The sequence below is a fragment of the Mangifera indica genome, unplaced genomic scaffold (genome assembly GCF_011075055.1).
Source record: "Mangifera indica cultivar Alphonso unplaced genomic scaffold, CATAS_Mindica_2.1 Un_0028, whole genome shotgun sequence".
Classification (NCBI taxonomy): Eukaryota; Viridiplantae; Streptophyta; class Magnoliopsida; order Sapindales; family Anacardiaceae; genus Mangifera; species Mangifera indica.
The window spans coordinates 77,476-96,844 of record NW_025401120.1 but is presented as its reverse complement, the minus strand read 5'-3'; the positions used below and the strand labels follow the sequence as shown (position 1 = coordinate 96,844).

General features: G+C 33.0%; 2 protein-coding genes and 1 pseudogene across 2 annotated transcripts; 1 reads left to right on the top strand and 2 right to left on the bottom strand.

Annotated features, from left to right (window-relative positions):
• Positions 1-742: 742 nt before the first annotated feature.
• On the bottom strand, positions 743-7,323 carry LOC123206220 (annotated as a pseudogene).
• Positions 7,324-8,570: 1,247 nt separating this feature from the next.
• Positions 8,571-10,300, top strand: LOC123206228 (BTB/POZ domain-containing protein At4g08455-like). The gene is made up of 2 exons (XM_044623379.1): positions 8,571-9,104; positions 9,584-10,300. The coding sequence occupies exons 1-2, from the start codon at positions 8,841-8,843 to the stop codon at positions 10,037-10,039; spliced, it is 720 nt and encodes a 239-aa protein (XP_044479314.1). The 5' UTR covers positions 8,571-8,840; the 3' UTR covers positions 10,040-10,300.
• Positions 10,301-11,330: 1,030 nt separating this feature from the next.
• Positions 11,331-18,972, bottom strand: LOC123206225 (UDP-sugar pyrophosphorylase-like). Its single transcript, XM_044623377.1, has 17 exons — positions 18,700-18,972; positions 18,490-18,594; positions 17,643-17,759; positions 16,800-16,940; positions 16,348-16,447; positions 16,007-16,131; positions 15,810-15,881; positions 15,605-15,669; positions 15,020-15,080; positions 14,812-14,929; positions 14,077-14,201; positions 13,560-13,636; positions 12,964-13,069; positions 12,745-12,804; positions 12,112-12,192; positions 11,786-12,025; positions 11,331-11,675 (listed from the first exon to the last, which is right to left on the bottom strand). Exons 1-17 carry the CDS (start codon positions 18,814-18,816, stop codon positions 11,508-11,510), a joined length of 1,878 nt encoding a protein of 625 aa, XP_044479312.1. The 5' UTR covers positions 18,817-18,972; the 3' UTR covers positions 11,331-11,507.
• Positions 18,973-19,369: the final 397 nt, after the last annotated feature.

Genomic DNA, 19,369 nt, shown 5'->3' with positions numbered 1-19,369 from the left:
AGCGCCAAAACTTATATGCAGAATTTTGCACTTAATCCAGCCAAAATTTCCACCATCCTCGAAAGATATGCAGAAACAGGTCCAGAGTCAATGCATCCAGAATCATCGAATATGGCTATTGAAAACGGGTTGAAGCATGGCTTAGACAAGTATTTGGTCACTGTGATTAAGTTGAAAGCATCATTTAATAGACAGTCATAAATACGATTTGCAGTCAATGATTAACAAATAAGCATCATTCAAATTTATATTTCTTAGAGAAAAATCCGAACAAGATATCTTTTCTCCTAAAAGTCTCTAAATATAAAACAATGACCAATTTCGCTACAATCACGATAATCATTCAGCATTAAGTAAGTGTTATTTATTGCCAACGATTATACTCACAAAAATCAACAATCACAATTAGAGTAAAATTGCAATTTTTTCCATATCAAAACCAGTACAGTATCCTCTATGTCATTAACTATTGCACTATCCTAAATTTTTGTAATTGTTTTCCTACTATTTATACAGAACAAAGAGAAAGGGAGGGCTAGGATGGGATACATCTATAGTTACCTGGTAGCACATTATACTGTCAAAGCTTAACATCTTGAGTTCTTGTTTTCCTTTTCGCTTATTATGTAATTTCGCATCACAGAGATGATAACAACCCTGTTGATGTATGCTATTAATCTTTTCGACCGAACCACGTAAAAATTTATCACCTTCTACTTGTATAATTGTGTGTTCATATTCCTGCACCCAAATCTTAGTTGCATGGCAGATATACCAGCACTGAACACGTATTCAAAAATTCATCAAAGCAATAAACATTTAAAAGAATTAAGGACTCTCTAAAATTTAACCTTAAAGGGGCATAACAGTATCATCATCTCTGAAAAAATAAAAGGACTTAGACCAACTTATTCCTAACCCCATAAATTGGTAAAATGCTTCATAACAGATTAAAGAACGTAAATCAATGACTACATCCCTGTATATGCTCATTTCAGGGCCTCAAGCTAAACTTGCTAGGCTCGTTAAAATTCTTTTCCAGTTTTTCAATTTTTTTTATTTTGAAACCCCGTATCCGTATTTCTTCTAGTACCGAAGTATCTTTGTAGTCTACACCTTCAATTGTCCAGCCCTTGTTCTGCACTGAACCTTCTACTTTCACCTGTTTAAAGGAAAATATGCAGATTCAATCACCTCGGACAATTTTTTTTTTTTTGTTTGCAGCTTCCATCTTCCATATTTTAGTAGTAAGAGATTAAAGTAGCACATACCTCTGCCTCATCAACAGCATCAACTATAAGAGTTCCATCCAAATTAAGATCTTCAAGAAAGACTTTACGGCCCTTAATGACCAAGGTTGATTTTTGAGAAACGGAGCATCTTTTACCGACTTTCTTCTTGACGTCGGAAAAAATCAGACCCCATTTTGGTTTCCATGTGACACGAGGCCACACTTCTACCTCTTGCCCATTGAAAACCTCTTGTACAGGTTCACCCACTTGGACTCCATCCTGAAATTTAGATAAAATTTGAAACTGAAACAAATAAATTGAGAAAGAGAGCAGAACAAGTAAAATAATAGTATAATACAATTACCTTTCTCAGAATTAAGCTGTTTGCTCGATAGATGGCCATTTCTCCAGAAGTTGCACTATGATATGGATTTCCCTTCGGCACCTTCAAAAAATAAAAACCAAATTATATCAAAAACAAAAAATATCAAACTTTAAACACCAATACATATACTTAATCCCTGAATAAGAAATATGAGATTAAAAAAAGAAACACACCCATTATCAGCAAAATCTTTCCAACCAAAAAAATTTGACTATTTCCCAACTGTGAAATATTAAATGGAAAAAGGACGGGGCTAAGCAAGTTATCTCAGTGCACCATGTATAATATAATCACAAACTTCCTCAATTTTCGAGGAGATCCTTCAAGCTGAGACATAAAAGAATAGACTAAAATTTTAAAAATATGTTACTAGGAACAGCAACATATGTAATATTTATCATCTTTCAAGCTTTAAGCATTACTTCTCAAGCATCTAGACTTCCTATTCTTTTATATTTACACTATTGATACTATTGCAATCTGTTTATTCATTTTCAACTTTGCTTGAATCCAGCATATAATGTGGAACCTACAAGGGACTTAAGATGGGCTTCTAATAGAATATAATGGACTTCAAGAACAATTCAGGGTCATCAAAATCTATTTATACCTTAGCAGCATCCTCCGGGTTGTTCTTTGCAGGTGAATAAGCAAGCCATGTATCCATTGCCTAAGCAAAGACATAACAGTAGGTCATTTAATAAGGATTACAACAGTAATAAGAATACCTCGAAAGCAAATAACAGCACAGAACCATGAGAGGAATAAAGCCCAAGGCAAGAAAACAAAATCAAACTTTGAGTGCTAAAAATATAAGGAAAAAGGTTACCGTAAATCCAACTCTTGCAGATGGAGGCAATGTTTTTGGATAATCTTGCATCATACACTCAAGTCTAGTTGAGGACTTAAATGCAGTTTTGGTAGAGCCTTTGTATCTACACCAAAATCATAGACAAAGCGACACAATTTCAGGTTTACATTCTTATTTATTGAAAGCATGGACAGTGAAGCTAAATTAACAGCTTATAAGCATCAAAATTTCAATAACTTGGGATCAAGCCCAGTATTTTTTCTCACATCATTGGCAATAATACTAAATTAACCTTCTTTAGCCTACTAGGAGCATCCTACAAAGTGTAATACTAAATTATAGCTTCTCGTTAAAAAGCAATCTCCTTGAGAGGAATAATTCGGTAATCAATGAAAATTCTACAAACTTTCCATGCATCATCCACTTATACAGCTATGAACTATTATCATTAGAAACTCATTTACAGAATCATTCTACTGCACTTCAGTTGCACTGCATATTCAGTTAACTTAAGCAGTGTTCTGCTGCAGCAGTAAAAGTTTAGAGACAAACTGATCATGATCTCAAAGCAGAAAATAATCAGTAATAAGATGTAATAGTAAAAAGAGAATTACTTTGGGTTAACAAACTCCTTTATTGCACCTCCAGTTTTCTTGAGCTCCTCGAGGTAAGGACCAAGTTCCAAAATCAACTGCAGAGTAAATAAATAGCAGAAGTTAAAACATTGAAACACTATCACACCTATGAAGAAAACATTAAATATGCATGAATGTCATTCCAACAGAAATTCTGACCAAACTGTGAATTAACAAAAAAATGTTGAAGACAAATGCGTTTTAGTTTCAGCAAAGCCTCATCATTTCATCATAAAATATTTTAAAATTCTAAAAATATTTTGCATTGATAATGCAGATACTGACTGATATATTCTCTTCTCATTGTCAAACATGCTCTTTCAACCTTTGTAGCATTCAATTTTTTAAGCATGACTCACAAAAGTCACTAAAAATGTGTAATGACCACCGAACCGATAGCCATAATTGGATTAAATTAGTAACTTTAGTATTTATTAATCTAACTGGATGCATTTCAAAAACCGAAATATTTAAATAAGTTGGAACTAGAAATTACCTGGTTGATATTTCCAGGGAAAGGAGAATAGCCTGTTTCACAATTGACATCTCCATCAGGATGCTCGGTAGCCCGAAGCAGAGGATCCAGCTGATTGTATTCTACATTGATCACCATAGATCTCCCTGAAATTCAATTACCATCAAATCAGTAATTAAGCCTAAATTATAAGCAACATTGCTAGTATTTATTATTATGTTATACAAAGAAAGTGTGGAGAACTAAAGACAATAAAGTTATGTTAAATATAATCACAGGAAAAACATAACCCTGTGATAACAAGGAAGAAAGGATTGAACATAAATTAAAACTATCATGGACCAGCAAAATCTCTTTACATGATCTAAGCCTTTTCCCCTCTTAATTTGTAAAATCTTCTTATCTTCTAAATATTCAGATATTCATTAGTTTTTCGTTATAAATAATGTTTAAATGACTGTGAATCTAAAAGAAGTTTTCAAAATCCCATTCGTGTAAACTTTTCCCTATTGGTGATGTTTGTTCCTTCACCGGGGAGGCTAGTGTCCAGAAAAACAATACATGTAATGATTTAGTCTTTAACAACCCCATCTTCCCTCCCAAACCAAAAACAATTATTTAGGTTTCACCCAAGTATAATATACAATTTTTTTTTTTTAACACAAGTAAGCATTATAATCTACAAATAGAGAACATACTGTAATACATGAATCCCCTGGGTATGAGTGGTAGGAAAAAAGCATTTTATAACATACCATCAGCGTGAGTAAGCTTGGTTATCCCCCCGATAGCTTCTTTTGCTTTACGCGGAACAGCAAGAGAGTTAACATGCAACTGTTTGGTAGCACTGACACCCAATGATGCTGGAATTCCCTACATTAAAATACAGTATGCTTATTTTATAGCCAAGTACAATTACTTTTTAACCAAAAGCAATTCTCCGCTTGATTAAAACAACTCTACCTTGAACAGAAGTGCATTGTTATCTTGAAAGAAAAGAATCCATCTCACACCAGTATCATGCCTGAAAATATGACAAAACACCACCAAAATCAAGATACTGCATATTGTTGATCCAAAATTTAAATAAATCTATGAGACGTAACTTAATGAACATATTCATTATTGCAAATTACAATAGAGGGTATCTCCTCAAAAATATATGGGTGTGAGTATGTGTGGAAAGCAAGAAAGTTACTCCCAATGCCCATTCATCAGGATTGAAGTCCAATGAATTAGCACATTAAATAGGGTTGTCAAGTTATCAAACAGATGGCTTGATGTGTAAATTAGAACTCTTTTTATCTAATACTTTATGATTATCATTTTACTTTCACATAGCGACCTAATACAGATTAGAGGACACTGTTTTTCAAGTGATACATCACCTACCAAGAAAAGTAAAACACATACAACAGCAAGGTTCACAAAACAAAAATCCTCGTGGTCATACATAAACCAACAATAATTAGAGACAAGGAACAATTTTGACTATAATAACTTGCACAGCTAATTCAATAAATTACGAAGAGAGCATTTGAAACATACCATGTCTTCAAAAGGCCACTGGAATAAAGAAGGGAATGCACATCACCATGGCCATGTGGTTTTGTCTATAGAAACCAAATAGTTTTAACTTTTTGAAACAGACAGAATAGTTAACATTAGTGAGGTTACATAAACTCTGAGATTTACTGACTAGAATCATGGAAATACTCCGGCACTTATGAAAAATAATACAGAGAATAAGTACCTGAATTCTGTACTTGTTTTTAGGATCCAGAGCAAGCCGGACATCATTATCATCTAAACATGCAACTTTTTCCTACAACAAATTGTAAACATAGTATTTTAATAGAGCTGTTCTACAACTATAACCAATATTCCAAGGCATCAGTTATGGTATTTAATTTATAAATAAAAGAAATACTTCAACAACCAATCAAGTACCTGCTTCAGAAGTTTGATTTGTGAAGGTTTCCTTCCAAAATAAGAATTCGATTCCAGAAGCTCCAATGTTCGTGAATGTGTATCATCCGACGTCATGATCGCAAATGGAATCTCTTTACATTCTCCTATAAATTTGAAAGTGACATCACTGCTAGAAAAAATCTACATGAAGTTTCTTACAGAGAGTGATGCACACTAAACATGAACTTGAGGAGAACTAGGTCTGATTGCATAATTTCATAATTTTCAACAGAAATCAAAATCAAACTGTTTCAGTTATAGCATGGCCACCTACTTTACTATCAGTATTTTCATACAATAAGCTTTTGCTGATAACAAACCTTCTGTGAGTTGGCAGCTAGCATCCTGAAGAGCCAAAATACACTCAATGTAGTGCTGTAAAAAACATGTTCCAGTAGTGGTTTCTGCTGGAAGAGCCAACTGCAAGATATTAAAAAATTATTAGTTACTGATGTCAGAACAACTTCAAACAGATTTAAAGGAAAAGTTATCATTAGAAGTTATGTCAAATAAATAACAAGCTGTTAGATTAAAAAAAAGTCATTAACTTATAGTAACTAAATATGGACATTTTCTATGAAGGATGAGTGGTATAATAACAGAAAATATGCTTATCATTCCCACTTCATTTGTGAGATGCAATAACTAGGAATAACTAGAGATAAAATCATAAATTAAAGTAAAATATCGAAGTGATAAAAAAAACAATTATATATACTATGATTCAAAAAAATAATTTAATACCCAATTAATACAATAATAAAGCACACACCTTAATTCCATTGTATCCAAGGCGTTCCCCAAGACCACCTGCGACAAGAACAAAGGCAGCATTCTTAGCTTCCTTAACTCCTGCCTGCTCATAATTGATAAAGGTATCATCACCAAAAATTAAAGATTCTCCCGTTGGAACCTGCAAAAATTATTTCCAACTTATCAGCCAAATTCTACTCACTCATTTATTTGCTGTGCTAAACTGCTGATACTAGTGGAATCAAACATCATTCTCTTCAGCTATATAACCCCAAGAGAATGACAAACTTCTAAGTCCTCACAAAATCGTAGTGGGTTGAGCTACAGTTTGTGGAGTTTTGGTGCCACTCAACCGTTATAAAACTAAATTCAAACTTCCGCTCATTTAAACTATGTGTTATGGAAGTTCGCTAATTCTGTACTGGGGAGAAGCCAAAATTATCAAGGAGCTCGTATACAAGCAGGCCAAGCAAAATAGAGCATTTCTCCTTTAACAAGGAAAATGAAGCACAGAATCCGGAGACATAACACAAATCAAATGAAATTATGTGGTTAGATGACTTCTGCCCCTTGTCCATGAATTCCCATATCATCAACTAACAATAAGATATAGTGTCATTGCAATAAATGTTGATTGATGATCAAAATGCATTTCTCATTAATCAATCAACAAACACATTTGCATTTGTAGATATGTCTAAAAATTGCTTATCAAAATTATTTTGCAGTAGGAACTTGAGATAGTATATTGGTTGGAAATTCATAATGAAAATTCTATAATAATTTTATCATAATTTTCAGCTGATTAATTGACTAAAACTGAAAATTTGTAAGTCTAAGAAGCATGAAATTTAAATTTACTTACAGAAGGAGTGAAGCCATCAAATGGATTCTTCCCATTTTGAGTCCCCTAAAAGTTCTCTAGCAGTTTTAATGTAAGATTTCAAACCACCAGGATAGCTAAAGTTAAGCCGAGCCACCTAAAAGGAACAGAGACATGAAATTATAAGAACAAAAAACAGAAAAAAGGAAAAAAATACATATTTTGACACCAAAATCATTATGTGTTTATGGCAAGCTTAGAATTTACTGATTGATCTTCCTGAAAGTTTCTTTAAAGGCTAACTAATAAGCAATCAAAATTCAAAACAATGCATCTTGCTGTTCTTGATTGTGTTTAGAGTGGTTACCTGGAATTTTCAAATTGGTCAGGCACATGAATCTGATAAAAGTTGTTCCCTGCTAGCAGCAGTAGTCAGAAGTCTTTTCTTAAATAAGAAATCACGCACACAAATGTCCTCTGGTTTAGTAGGCACATCTGAACAAGAAGTCTTCTAGAAGGGTCACCAATTCCAAGTGCATCATATTTATATTATTTTTCCCTCATTTGTCAAAACATATTTATATTATTTTATTAAAATATTATTAATCATTATTTTATTTCTGTGTTTCAAAATATTATAATAACATCGCTATCCAACCGAATTATAAATAGTTTTTGTGACGTTTAAATGTCATTTTTTTAATTTTATTAGGAAAAATGGATATTTTCCTTGTCTTGTTTTAAAAATTAACATATTCATTTTAGGTATTTTAAAGTATATTATATCCCCAACTATCCGCAATATAATATTTAATTTTTTGGGTTATAATTATAGTTTTTTAAACTATTGGTGGTATATTGAAATTTTTAAAATTACCCCCAAACATTTTTTTGAATTTCTAAAACCCTTTGAAAAAAATTTGTTAACACCATAGTAGTTAATTGTGTATTGTATGTTATATCGAAAACCTAATTTCTTTATCTTATATTTCGTATATTATATTGTATCATATGATATATCTTTTTAATAATAATAATAATAATACAATAATAAAAAAATTCTAAGAGAGAGAGAGAGAAACCAACCAATCATGGCGTTGGAAAAGGGAACGAGAAAAATAAAAAAAACTTTAATAAAAGAGAAAATATAACATTTTAAATTTTAATTATATAAAAAAATTATTAATTTTTTAAATTTAAAAGAAAAATAAATAATATTTTATTATTTTTAATAAATTACTAATTAAATAATAATTTTACTCTAAAATTTATTTGATTTTATTAATTTTAATAATTTATAATCTGGTATTTGATTTTTTAACAATTAAATAGTACTAATTTGAGAGTATAATAAAGTTTGGGTTTTGACCTATATAAGTTTATGGCAAAATATATGTACGCTTTATAGTGTACCGTCCTCCCCCCCGGAAAATGATAAATTTTGATTCTGTTTCTACTATTTCTTCGCCTATGGTTAGCTTTTGATGTCCTTCCTCGGTAGACATGGATAACTGGACTACTCAAGAGACACATATACAGAGAGGCAATTGCAGTGCTTCTTCAATGGTGGCTGTATTGCCACTTTTCTTGCCTGAAATATTTGTTTTGGTATTTGCTTAAACGCTTGGCTCACGCATTCTTAGTAACCTTGCACCCGCAGAAAGGTAGCCACACCAAAACACTTAACTATAAATGTATTACCCTACAACGTTCCTCAACTGAACCCAAACCAGAAATTGGAAAACAGAGAAGAAGATGTCGAATTGCCAAGGTTGCAGGAGGACATACTGGTCATACGAATGTGGCATCTGCAAAGACTGCTTCGTGAGGTCGGGAAAAACAGTTAACGAGCTGCAACGAGAGATCGAAGAGCTTAAAGACAAAATTGCCTTCTTACGGATTCCTTCTCCACTTGATCATCACGATCAGCCATCTTACACCGACGTCGTTTTGCTCACTGCCTCCGACGACAGAACTCCTGAGTCCTCCGTTCCTGTTCCGGCTCACAAGGCCGTTTTGGTCAGTACTCACTACCCATTTCACACATTTGCTGAATTACTCATGCCCATAAAATTTTTTTTTTTTATAATGCATACTGTTTTAAATATAAGATAAATTATATACATGATATATCATATTATTTTATTTTTAATTTAAAACCATATTTAATTTAATTCTTGAATAGATATCTAAATCAGATAGACCAAACCATTTATGAGACTTTTTTTTTTTTTTGTTCTCTTAAGGTCTTATACTTACGCATTGATTTTTCAAAAAGATTGAATTTTTAAAGTATACGATGAACTCCTCTGCAAAACATTGATGCACATGTAAACAAGGTGCTCTACCAAACTGATGAACTCTTCTAAATTAAAGATAAAATAAGATCTAATTATATAATAATACATTATCTGTATATTTAATTTTGTATTTAAAACTGGATAGCATTGCTCTTTCTTACGTATAGATATTATATTATAATTGTAACATCTGAACAGGTGAATCGTTCGCCAATGTTGAAAGCCAAGCTAGAGAATGAGATGGAAGAAAAGCAGACTGCAACCATAGAGATCAGTGACGTATCACATGATGTTCTCTGTGAATTTATCAACTATCTGTACACTGCTGAAATATGCCTTGATGAGAAACTGGCCTGTGAACTTCTAGAATTAGCTGAAAATTATGAGGTTAAGCATCTTAAAGCCTACTGTGAGGAGTTCCTGGTGTCCAAATTGAACTGGGAAAATTCAATCACGAGATACGTATTTGCACACCGACACAATGCAAAACGTCTCCTTCTTGCAGCGGTATCATTGATCACAAACAATATGAGCAGCTTCATTGAAAGGGATGAGTATATGAAGCTTGTTAAAAAGGAGCCTGGCCTGCTTGTGGAAATCTACGAAGCTTACCTCTACAAACAGATCAATCCTGTTCCCGGGAAATCTCCATAGCCTGCCCCCTTTGGCTAGTCTGGCTTTCTTGTGTGATGATCTGAAGAAAGAGATATTCTTGCTCTCAGATGGGGTTTGAGTTATTTGTCAGTTAACATTACATTTGATGGGAATTTTATTAAAGAAGAAATGCCAAAAACTTCAGGGCCTGAAAGTGTTAATATTTGCATCACTTTGTATATAAAGAACTCTTCTGCATCTCTGTTTTCATGAAATATTCTTGTTAAATTGGATTGCACATGCAAACGTGTTTGTTTTAATCTAACTCTTCTTTAAATAGGGATGTCCTACAAATCTCTTGTGGGACACCAGCGTAACAAGCATAACAGAGGTGCAAACTTAGATTTCTTTCTTAAAACTTTTAATATTCTATCAATTTTACTAACCTCTAATGTTTAATTGTGTATAATTATATATTACACTAGTGTTAACTTTCCAGATGATTTTGACCTTGTTGTAACTTCGTCCACTGCTTCTTTACTCCAATAGCGCCAAAACTTATATGCAGAATTTTGTACTTAATCCAGCCAAAATTTCCACCATCCTCGAAAGATATGCAGAAACAGGTCCAGAGTCAATGCATCCAGAATCATCGACTATGGTTATTGAAAACGGGTTGAAGCATGGCTTAGACAAGTGTTTGGTCACTGTGATTAAGTTGAAAGCATCATTTAATAGCCAGTCATAAATACGATTTGCCATCAATGATTAACAAATAAGCATCATTCAAATTTATAATTCCTAGAGAAAAATCCGAACAAGATATCTTTTCTCCTAAAAGTCTCTAAATAGAAAACAATGACCAATTTATAATCATTCAGCATTAAATAAGTGTTATTTATTGCCAACGATTATACTCCCAAAAATCAACAATCACAACTAGAGTAAAATTGCAATTTTACCATATCAAAACCAGTACAGTATCCTCTATGTCATTAACTATTGCACTATCCTAAATTTTTGTAATTGTTTTCCTACTATTTATGCAGAACAAAGAGAAAGGGAGGGCTAAGATGGGATACATCTATAGTCACCTGGTAGGACATTACACTGTCAAAGCTTAACATCTTGAGTTCTTGTTTTCCTTTTTGCTTATTATGTAATTTCGCATCACTGAGATGATAACAACCCTGTTGATGTGTGCTATTAATCTTTTTGACCGAACCACGTAAAAATTTATCACCTCCTACTTGTATAATTGTGTGTTCATATTCTTGCACCCAAATCCTAGTTGCATGGCAGAAATACCAGCACTGAACACGTATTCAAAAATTCATCAAAGCAATAAACATTTAAAAGAATTAAGGACTCTATAAAATTTAACCTTAAAGGGGCATAACAGTATCATCATCTCTGAAAAAATAAAAGGACTTCAGACCAACTTATTCCTAACCCCATAAATTGGTAAAATGCTTCATAACAGATTAAAGAACTTAAATCAATGACTACATCCCTGTATATGTTCATTTCAGGGCTTCAAGCTAAACTTGCCAGGCTCGTTAAAATTCTTTTCCAGCTTTTCAATTTTTTTTATTTTGAAACCCCGTATCCGTATTTCTTCTAGTACCGAAGTATCTTTGTAGTCTACACCTTGAATTGTCCAGCCCTTGTTCTGCACTGAACCTTCAACTTTCACCTGTTTGAAGGAAAATACACAGATTCAATCACATCAGACAATTTTTTTTTTTTGTTTGCAGCTTCTATCTTCTTCCATATTTAGTAGTAAGAGATTAAAGTAGCACATACCTCTGCCTCATCAACAGCTTCAACTATAAGAGTTCCATCCAAATTAAGATCTTCAAGAAAGACTTTACGGCCCTTAATGACCAAGGTTGATTTTTGAGAGACAGAGCATCTTTTACCGACTTTCTTCTTGATGTCGGAAAAAATCAGACCCCATTTTGGTTTCCATGTGACACGAGGCCACACTTCTACCTCTTGCCCATTGAAAACCTCTTGTACAGGTTCACCCACTTGGACTCCAGCCTGAAATTTAGATAAAATTTGAAACTAAAACAAATAAATTGAGAAAGAGAGCAAGAACAAGTAAAATAATAGCATAATACAATTACCTTTCTCAGAATTAAGCTGTTTGCTCGATAGATGGCCATTTCTCCAGAAGTTGCACTATGATATGGATTTCCCTTCGGCACCTTCATAAAATAAAAACCAAATTATATTAAAAACAAAAAATATCAAACTTTAAACACCAATACATATATACTTAATCCCTGAATAAGAAATATGAGATTAAAAAAAGAAACACACCCATTATCAGCAAAATCTTTCCAACCAAAAAAATTTGACTATTTCCCAACTGTGAAATATTAAATGGAAAAAGGACGGGGCTAAGCAAGTTATCTCAGTGCACCATATATAATATAATCACAAACTTCCTCAATTTTCGAGGAGATCCTTCAAGCTGAGACATAAAAGAATAGACTAAAATTTTAAAAATATGTTACTAGGAACAGCAACATATGTAATATTTATCATCTTTCAAGCTTTAAGCATTACTTCTCAAGCATCTAGACTTCCTATTCTTTTATATTTACACTATTGATACTATTGCAATCTGTTTATTCATTTTCAACTTTGCTTGAATCCAGCATATAATGTGGAACCTACAAGGGACTTAAGATGAGCTTCTAATAGAATATAATGGACTTCAAGAACAATTCAGGGTCATCAAAATCTATTTATACCTTAGCAGCATCCTCCGGGTTGTTCTTTGCAGGTGAATAAGCAAGCCATGTATCCATTGCCTAAGCAAAGACATAACAGTAGGTCATTTAATAAGGATTACAACAGTAATAAGAATACCTTGAAAGCAAATAACAGCACAGAACCATGAGAGGAATAAAGCCCATGGCAAGAAAACAAAATCAAATTTTGAGTGCTAAAAATATAAGGAAAAAGGTTACCGTAAATCCAACTCTTGCAGATGGAGGCAATGTTTTTGGATAATCTTGCATCATACACTCAAGTCTAGTTGAGGACTTAAATGCAGTTTTGGTAGAGTCTTTGTATCTACACCAAAATCATAGACAAAGCGACATAATTTCAGGTTTACATTCTTATTTATTGAAAGCATGGACAGTGAAGCTAAATTAACAGCTTATAAGCATCAAAATTTCAATAACTTGGGATCAAGCCCAGTATTTTTTCTCACATCATTGGCAATAATACTAAATTAACCTTCTTTAGCCTACTAGGAGCATCCTACAAAGTGTAATACTAAATTATAGCTTCTCGTTAAAAAGCAATCTCCTTGAGAGGAATAATTCGGTAAACAATGAAAATTCTACAAACTTTCCATGGATCATCCACTTATACAGTTATGAACTATTATCATTAGAAACTCATTTACAGAATCATTCTACTGCACTTCAGTTGCACTGCATATTCAGCTAATTTAAGCAGTGTTCTGCTGTAGCAGTAAAAGTTTAGAGACAAACTGATCATGATCTCAAAGCAGAAAATAATCAGTAATAAGATGTAATAGTAAAAAGAGAATTACTTTGGGTTAACAAACTCCTTTATTGCACCTCCAGTTTTCTTGAGCTCCTCGAGGTAAGGACCAAGTTCCAAAATCAACTGCAGAGTAAATAAATAGCAGAAGTTAAAACATTGAAACACTATCACACCTATGAAGAAAACATTACATATGCATGAATGTCATTCCAACAGAAATTCTGACCAAACTGTGAATTAACAAAAAAATGTTGAAGACAAATGCGTTTTAGTTTCAGCAAAGCCTCATCATTTCATCATAAAATATTTTAAAATTCTAAAAATATTTTGCATTGATAATGCAGATACTGACTGATATATTCTCTTCTCATTGTCAAACATGCACTTTCAACCTTTGTAGCATTCAATTTTTTAAGCATGACTCACAAAAGTCACTAAAAATGTGTAATGACCACCGAACCGATAGCCATAATTGGATTAAATTAGTAACTTTAGTATTTATTAATCTAACTGGATGCATTTCAAAAACCGAAATATTTAAATAAGTTGGAACTAGAAATTACCTGGTTGATATTTCCAGGGAAAGGAGAATAGCCTGTTTCACAATTGACATCTCCATCAGGATGCCCGGTTGCCCGAAGCAGAGGATCCAGCTGATTGTATTCTACATTGATCACCATAGATCTCCCTGAAATTCAATTACCATCAAATCAGTAATTAAGCCTAAATTATAAGCAACATTGCTAGTATTTATTATTATGTTATACAAAGAAAGTGTGGAGAACTAAAGACAATAAAGTTATGTTAAATATAATCACAGGAAAAACATAACCCTGTGATAACAAGGAAGAAAGGATTGAACATAAATTAAAACTATCATGGACCAGCAAAATCTCTTTACATGATCTAAGCCTTTTCCCCTCCTAATTTGTAAAATCTTCTTATCTTCTAAATATTCAGATATTCATTAGTTTTTCATTATAAATAATGTTTAAATGACTGTGAATCTAAAAGAAGTTTTCAAAATCCCATTCGTGTAAACTTTTCCCTATTGGTGATGTTTGTTCCTTCACCGGGGAGGCTAGTGTCCAGAAAAACAATACATGTAATGATTTAGTCTTTAACAACCCCATCTTCCCTGCCAAACCAAAAACAATTATTTAGGTTTCACCCAAGTATAATATACAATTTTTTTTTTTTTAACATAAGTAAGCATTATAATCTACAAATAGAGAACATACTGTAATACATGAATCCCCTGGGTATGAGTGGTAGGAAAAAAGCATTTTATAACATACCATCAGCGTGAGTAAGCTTGGTTATCCCCCCAATAGCTTCTTTTGCTTTACGCGGAACAGCAAGAGAGTTAACATGCCACTGTTTGGTAGCACTGACACCCAATGATGCTGGAATTCCCTACATTAAAATACAGTATGCTTATTTTATAGCCAAGTACAATTACTTTTTAACCAAAAGCAATTCTCCACTAGATTAAAACAACTCTACCTTGAACAGAAGTGCATTGGTATCTTGAAAGAAAAGAATCCATCTCACACCAGTATCATGCCTGAAAATATGACAAAACACCACCAAAATCAAGATACTGCATATTGTTGATCCAAAATTTAAATAAATCTATGAGACGCAACTTAATGAACATATTCATTATTGCAAATTACAATAGAGGGTATCTCCTCAAAAATATATGGGTGTGAGTATGTGTGGAAAGCAAGAAAGTTACTCCCAATGCCCATTCATCAGGATTGAAGTCCAATGAATTAGCACATTAAATAGGGTTGTCAAGTTATCAAACAGATGGCTTGATGTGTAAATTAGAACTCTTTTTATCTAATACTTTATGATTATCATTTTACTTTCACATAGCGACCTAACACAGATTAGAGGACACTGTTTTTCAAGTGATACATCACCTACCAAGAAAAGTAAAACACATACAACACCAAGGTTCACAAAACAAAAATCCTCGTGGTCATACATAAACCAACAATAATTAGAGACAAGGAACAATTTTGACCATAATAACTTGCACAGCTAATTCAATAAATTACGAATAAAGCATTTGAAACATACCATGTCTGCAAAAGGCCACTGGAATAAAGAAGGGAATGCACATCACCATGGCCATGTGGTTTTGTCTAAAGAAACCAAATAGTGTTAACTTTTTGAAACGTACAGAATAGTTAACATTAGTGAGGTTACATAAACTCTGAGATTTACTGACTAGAATCATGGAAATACTCCGGCACTTATGAAAAATGATACAGAGAATAAGTACCTGAATTCTGTACTTGTTTTTAGAATCCAGAGCAAGCCGGGCATCATTATCATCTAAACATGCAACTTTTTCCTGCAGCAAATTGTAAACATAGTATTTTAATAGAGCTGTTCTACAACTATAACCAATATTCCAAGGCATCAGTTATGGTATTTAATTTATAAATAAAAGAAATACTTCAACAACCAATCAAGTACCTGCTTCAGAAGTTTGATTTGTGAAGGTTTCATTCCAAAATAAGAATTCGATTCCAGAAGCTCCAATGTTCGTGAATGTGTATCATCCGAAGTCATGATCGCAAATGGAATCTCTTTACATTCTCCTATAAATTTGAAAGTGACATCACTGCTAGAAAAAATCTACATGAAGTTTCTTACAGAGAGTGATGCACACTAAACATGAACTTGAGGAGAACTAGGTCTGATTGCATAATTTCATAATTTTCAACAGAAATCAAAATCAAACTGTTTCAGTTATAGCATGGCCACATACTTTACTATCAGTATTTTCATACAATAAGCTTTTGCTGATAACAAACCTTCTGTGAGTTGGCAGCTAGCATCCTGAAGAGCCAAAATACACTCAATGTAGTGCTGTAAAAAACATGTTCCAGTAGTGGTCTCTGCTGGAAGAGCCAACTGCAAGATATTAAAAAATTATTAGTTACTGATGTCAGAACAACTTCAAACAGATTTAAAGGAAAAGTTATCATTAGAAGTTATGTCAAATAAATAACAAGCTGTTAGATTAAAAAAAAGTCATTAACTTATAGTAACTAAATTTGGACATTTTATATGAAGGATGAGTGGTATAATAACAGAAAATATGCTTATCATTCCCACTTCATTTGTGAGATGCAATAACTAGGAATAACTAGAGATAAAATCATAAATTAAAGTAAAATATCTAAGTGATAAAAAAAACAATTATATATACTATGATTCACAAAAATAATTTAATACCCAATTAATACAATAATAAAGCACACACCTTAATTCCATTGTATCCAAGGCGTTCCCCAAGACCACCTGCGACAAGAACAAAGGCAGCATTCTTAGCTTCCTTAACTCCTGCCTGCTCATAATTGATAAAGGTATCATCACCAAAAATTAAAGATTCTCCCATTGGAACCTGCAAAAATTATTTCCAACTTATCAGCCAAATTCTACTCACTCATTTATTTGCTGTGCCAAACTGCCGATACTAGTGGAATCAAACATCATTCTCTTCAGCTATATAACCATAAGAGAATGACACACTTCTAAGTACCCTGAGAAAATCAGAGTCAGTTGAACTACAGTTTGTGGAGTTTTGGTGGCACTCAATTGTTATAATACTGAAATCAAACTTCAGCTTATTTAAACTACATGTTATGGAATTTTGATAATTCTGTGCTGGGGAGAAGCCAAAATTATCAAGGAGCTCGTATACAAGCAGGCAAAGCACAAAAAGAGCATTCTCGTTTAACAAGGAAAATGCAGCATAGAATCAGGAGATATAACACAAATCAAATGAAATTATGTGGATAGATGACTTCTGCCCCTTATCCATGAATTCTGATATCATCAACTAACAATAAGATATAGTGTTATTGCAACAAATATTGACTGATGATCAAAATGCATTTCTCATTAATCAATCAACAAACACATTTGCATTTGTAGATATGTCTAAAAATTGCTCATCAAAATTATTATACAATAGGAACTTCAGATAGTAGTTTGAAATTCATAATGAAAATTCTATAGTAATTTTATCATAATTTTCAGCTGATCAATTGACTAAAACTGAAAACTGGTAAGTATAAGAAGCATGAAATTTAAATTTACTTACAGAAGGAGTGAAGCCATCAAATGGATTCTTCCCATCTTTTGAGTCTGCTAAAAGTTCTCTAGCAGTTTTAATGTAAGATTTCAAACCACCAGGATAGCTAGAGTTAAGCCGAGCCACCTAAAAGGAACAGAGACACGAAATTATAAGAACAAAAATCAGAAAAAAGTAAAAAAGTACATATTTTGACACTAATAAAAGAATTAGGAGCCACTGTAGAAATACATCTTTTTAAATCCTCATCTAAAGACTCGTTTTAAAATTTAAGAATAGAACAAAGGCAAGAATATGTCTAATCATCATCTCTTTTTCTAAATCTACCATATCATTATGAATATATGCATGTAACCAAAATAAATAAATTCAAGAAAAAAAACTCCACAGGATGGTTTAATGGCAACACTAAAAGTAAGAAACTTGTACATTTATACTTTCTAAGTTTTGGCCACAGGTATGCTCTCACATCATTTAACTTCTCAAAAGCATCAAATAAACAAAAAACCTCAACTTTAACAAAACTATTAAAACGGAGATCTGACTATCAACCTATCACACGCTTTAATTCATTTTCATATCACTCACATAATTTCACTCAAACTGATCATTCCTATTCGATATCATGACTAGGTCTGCCTGTCAACCATTTCTATATGCGAGAGGGAAACACTTCTATCGCATTCGATTAAAAAATATTTTATCCATCCCAGTGCTGTCATTCATCCTACATAATAATAACACTAGAATGTAAACAAAATAAATGTTAAATTGCCAAAAAAAAAAATCAAAACAATTCACACACACATCCACAAAAGGCAATCTAAATGAGAAGCAAAAATCAACAACCAATTACCTGATCAAAGAAAGCTTTTTTCTCCTCGACATCAACGCCAGGCTCTGCCCACTGCTCAAACAAATGACTTTGTCCCATCTCCATCAACATCTTAGCCAGTTCAATCTGCCACGTCACCGCCAGCACCAACAACAACACCAATGCAAATCATAAGCAAAATCAACAAGAACAAAATAAAACACAGCAATTAAAAACTTTTTACAGTCGCACCTGCTCAGAGGAAAGGAAAGGGAGATTTTTCAGGAGATTAGTAGCGGAATTGGCAAAACCGCCATCGATGCCGAGTTTGGAGAGGCTATGAGTGGTTGATTCGAGCGCCGACGCCATTGACAAGGAAGAAGCAAACGACGAGGCGTTGGGCTGGAAGGAGTTTGTAGACAGTAATTATAATTTATACGAACACTCCTGGTTTCTAGCGTACGTGTTTAAAGGCGATATCTTGAGTTTCAGTTGAGGTGGTCTTCTTCTTGATGTGTATCTTCGAGCCGAATAAGTTTATATGATTTGTGACTGGTGACCGACAGTACCTGTTGCAATGCAACCGCTTCTCAGGGAGGTTAAAAGGCAACTTTAACAGACGTTACTCAATCACTAACGAACAAGAGAATATTCGTCATTACAGAATTTAAATGCCGGCCGCAAAATGGACCCCTTGGTATTATGAAATAACAATATTTCCCATCCCTTTTGGAAAAATCCACATCACCCCAATTTTTATAAGTCAGCCATTAACTTTATTTAGAGTAGGACATTTTCATCGTTTTATATAATATATCATTACACAAAAAATAATATAACCTAATAAAAAAACTAATATCACAAAATAATCAATCATAAAATTTATTTTGTTGAGTTTTCACTATACATTTCTTGACCATAC

Coding starts and splice junctions, on each gene's coding strand:
- LOC123206225 (XM_044623377.1), bottom strand. CDS start 18,816: ATGGCGTCGGCGCTCGAATCAACCACTCATAGCCTCTCCAAACTCGGC. Junction 14,930..15,019: donor CCAATGCACTTCTGTTCAAG/GTAGAGTTGTTT, acceptor ATTTTAATGTAG/GGAATTCCAGCATCATTGGG. Junction 14,202..14,811: donor CAAGCTTACTCACGCTGATG/GTATGTTATAAA, acceptor ATTGAATTTCAG/GGAGATCTATGGTGATCAAT.
- LOC123206228 (XM_044623379.1), top strand. CDS start 8,841: ATGTCGAATTGCCAAGGTTGCAGGAGGACATACTGGTCATACGAATGT. Junction 9,105..9,583: donor CGGCTCACAAGGCCGTTTTG/GTCAGTACTCAC, acceptor ACATCTGAACAG/GTGAATCGTTCGCCAATGTT.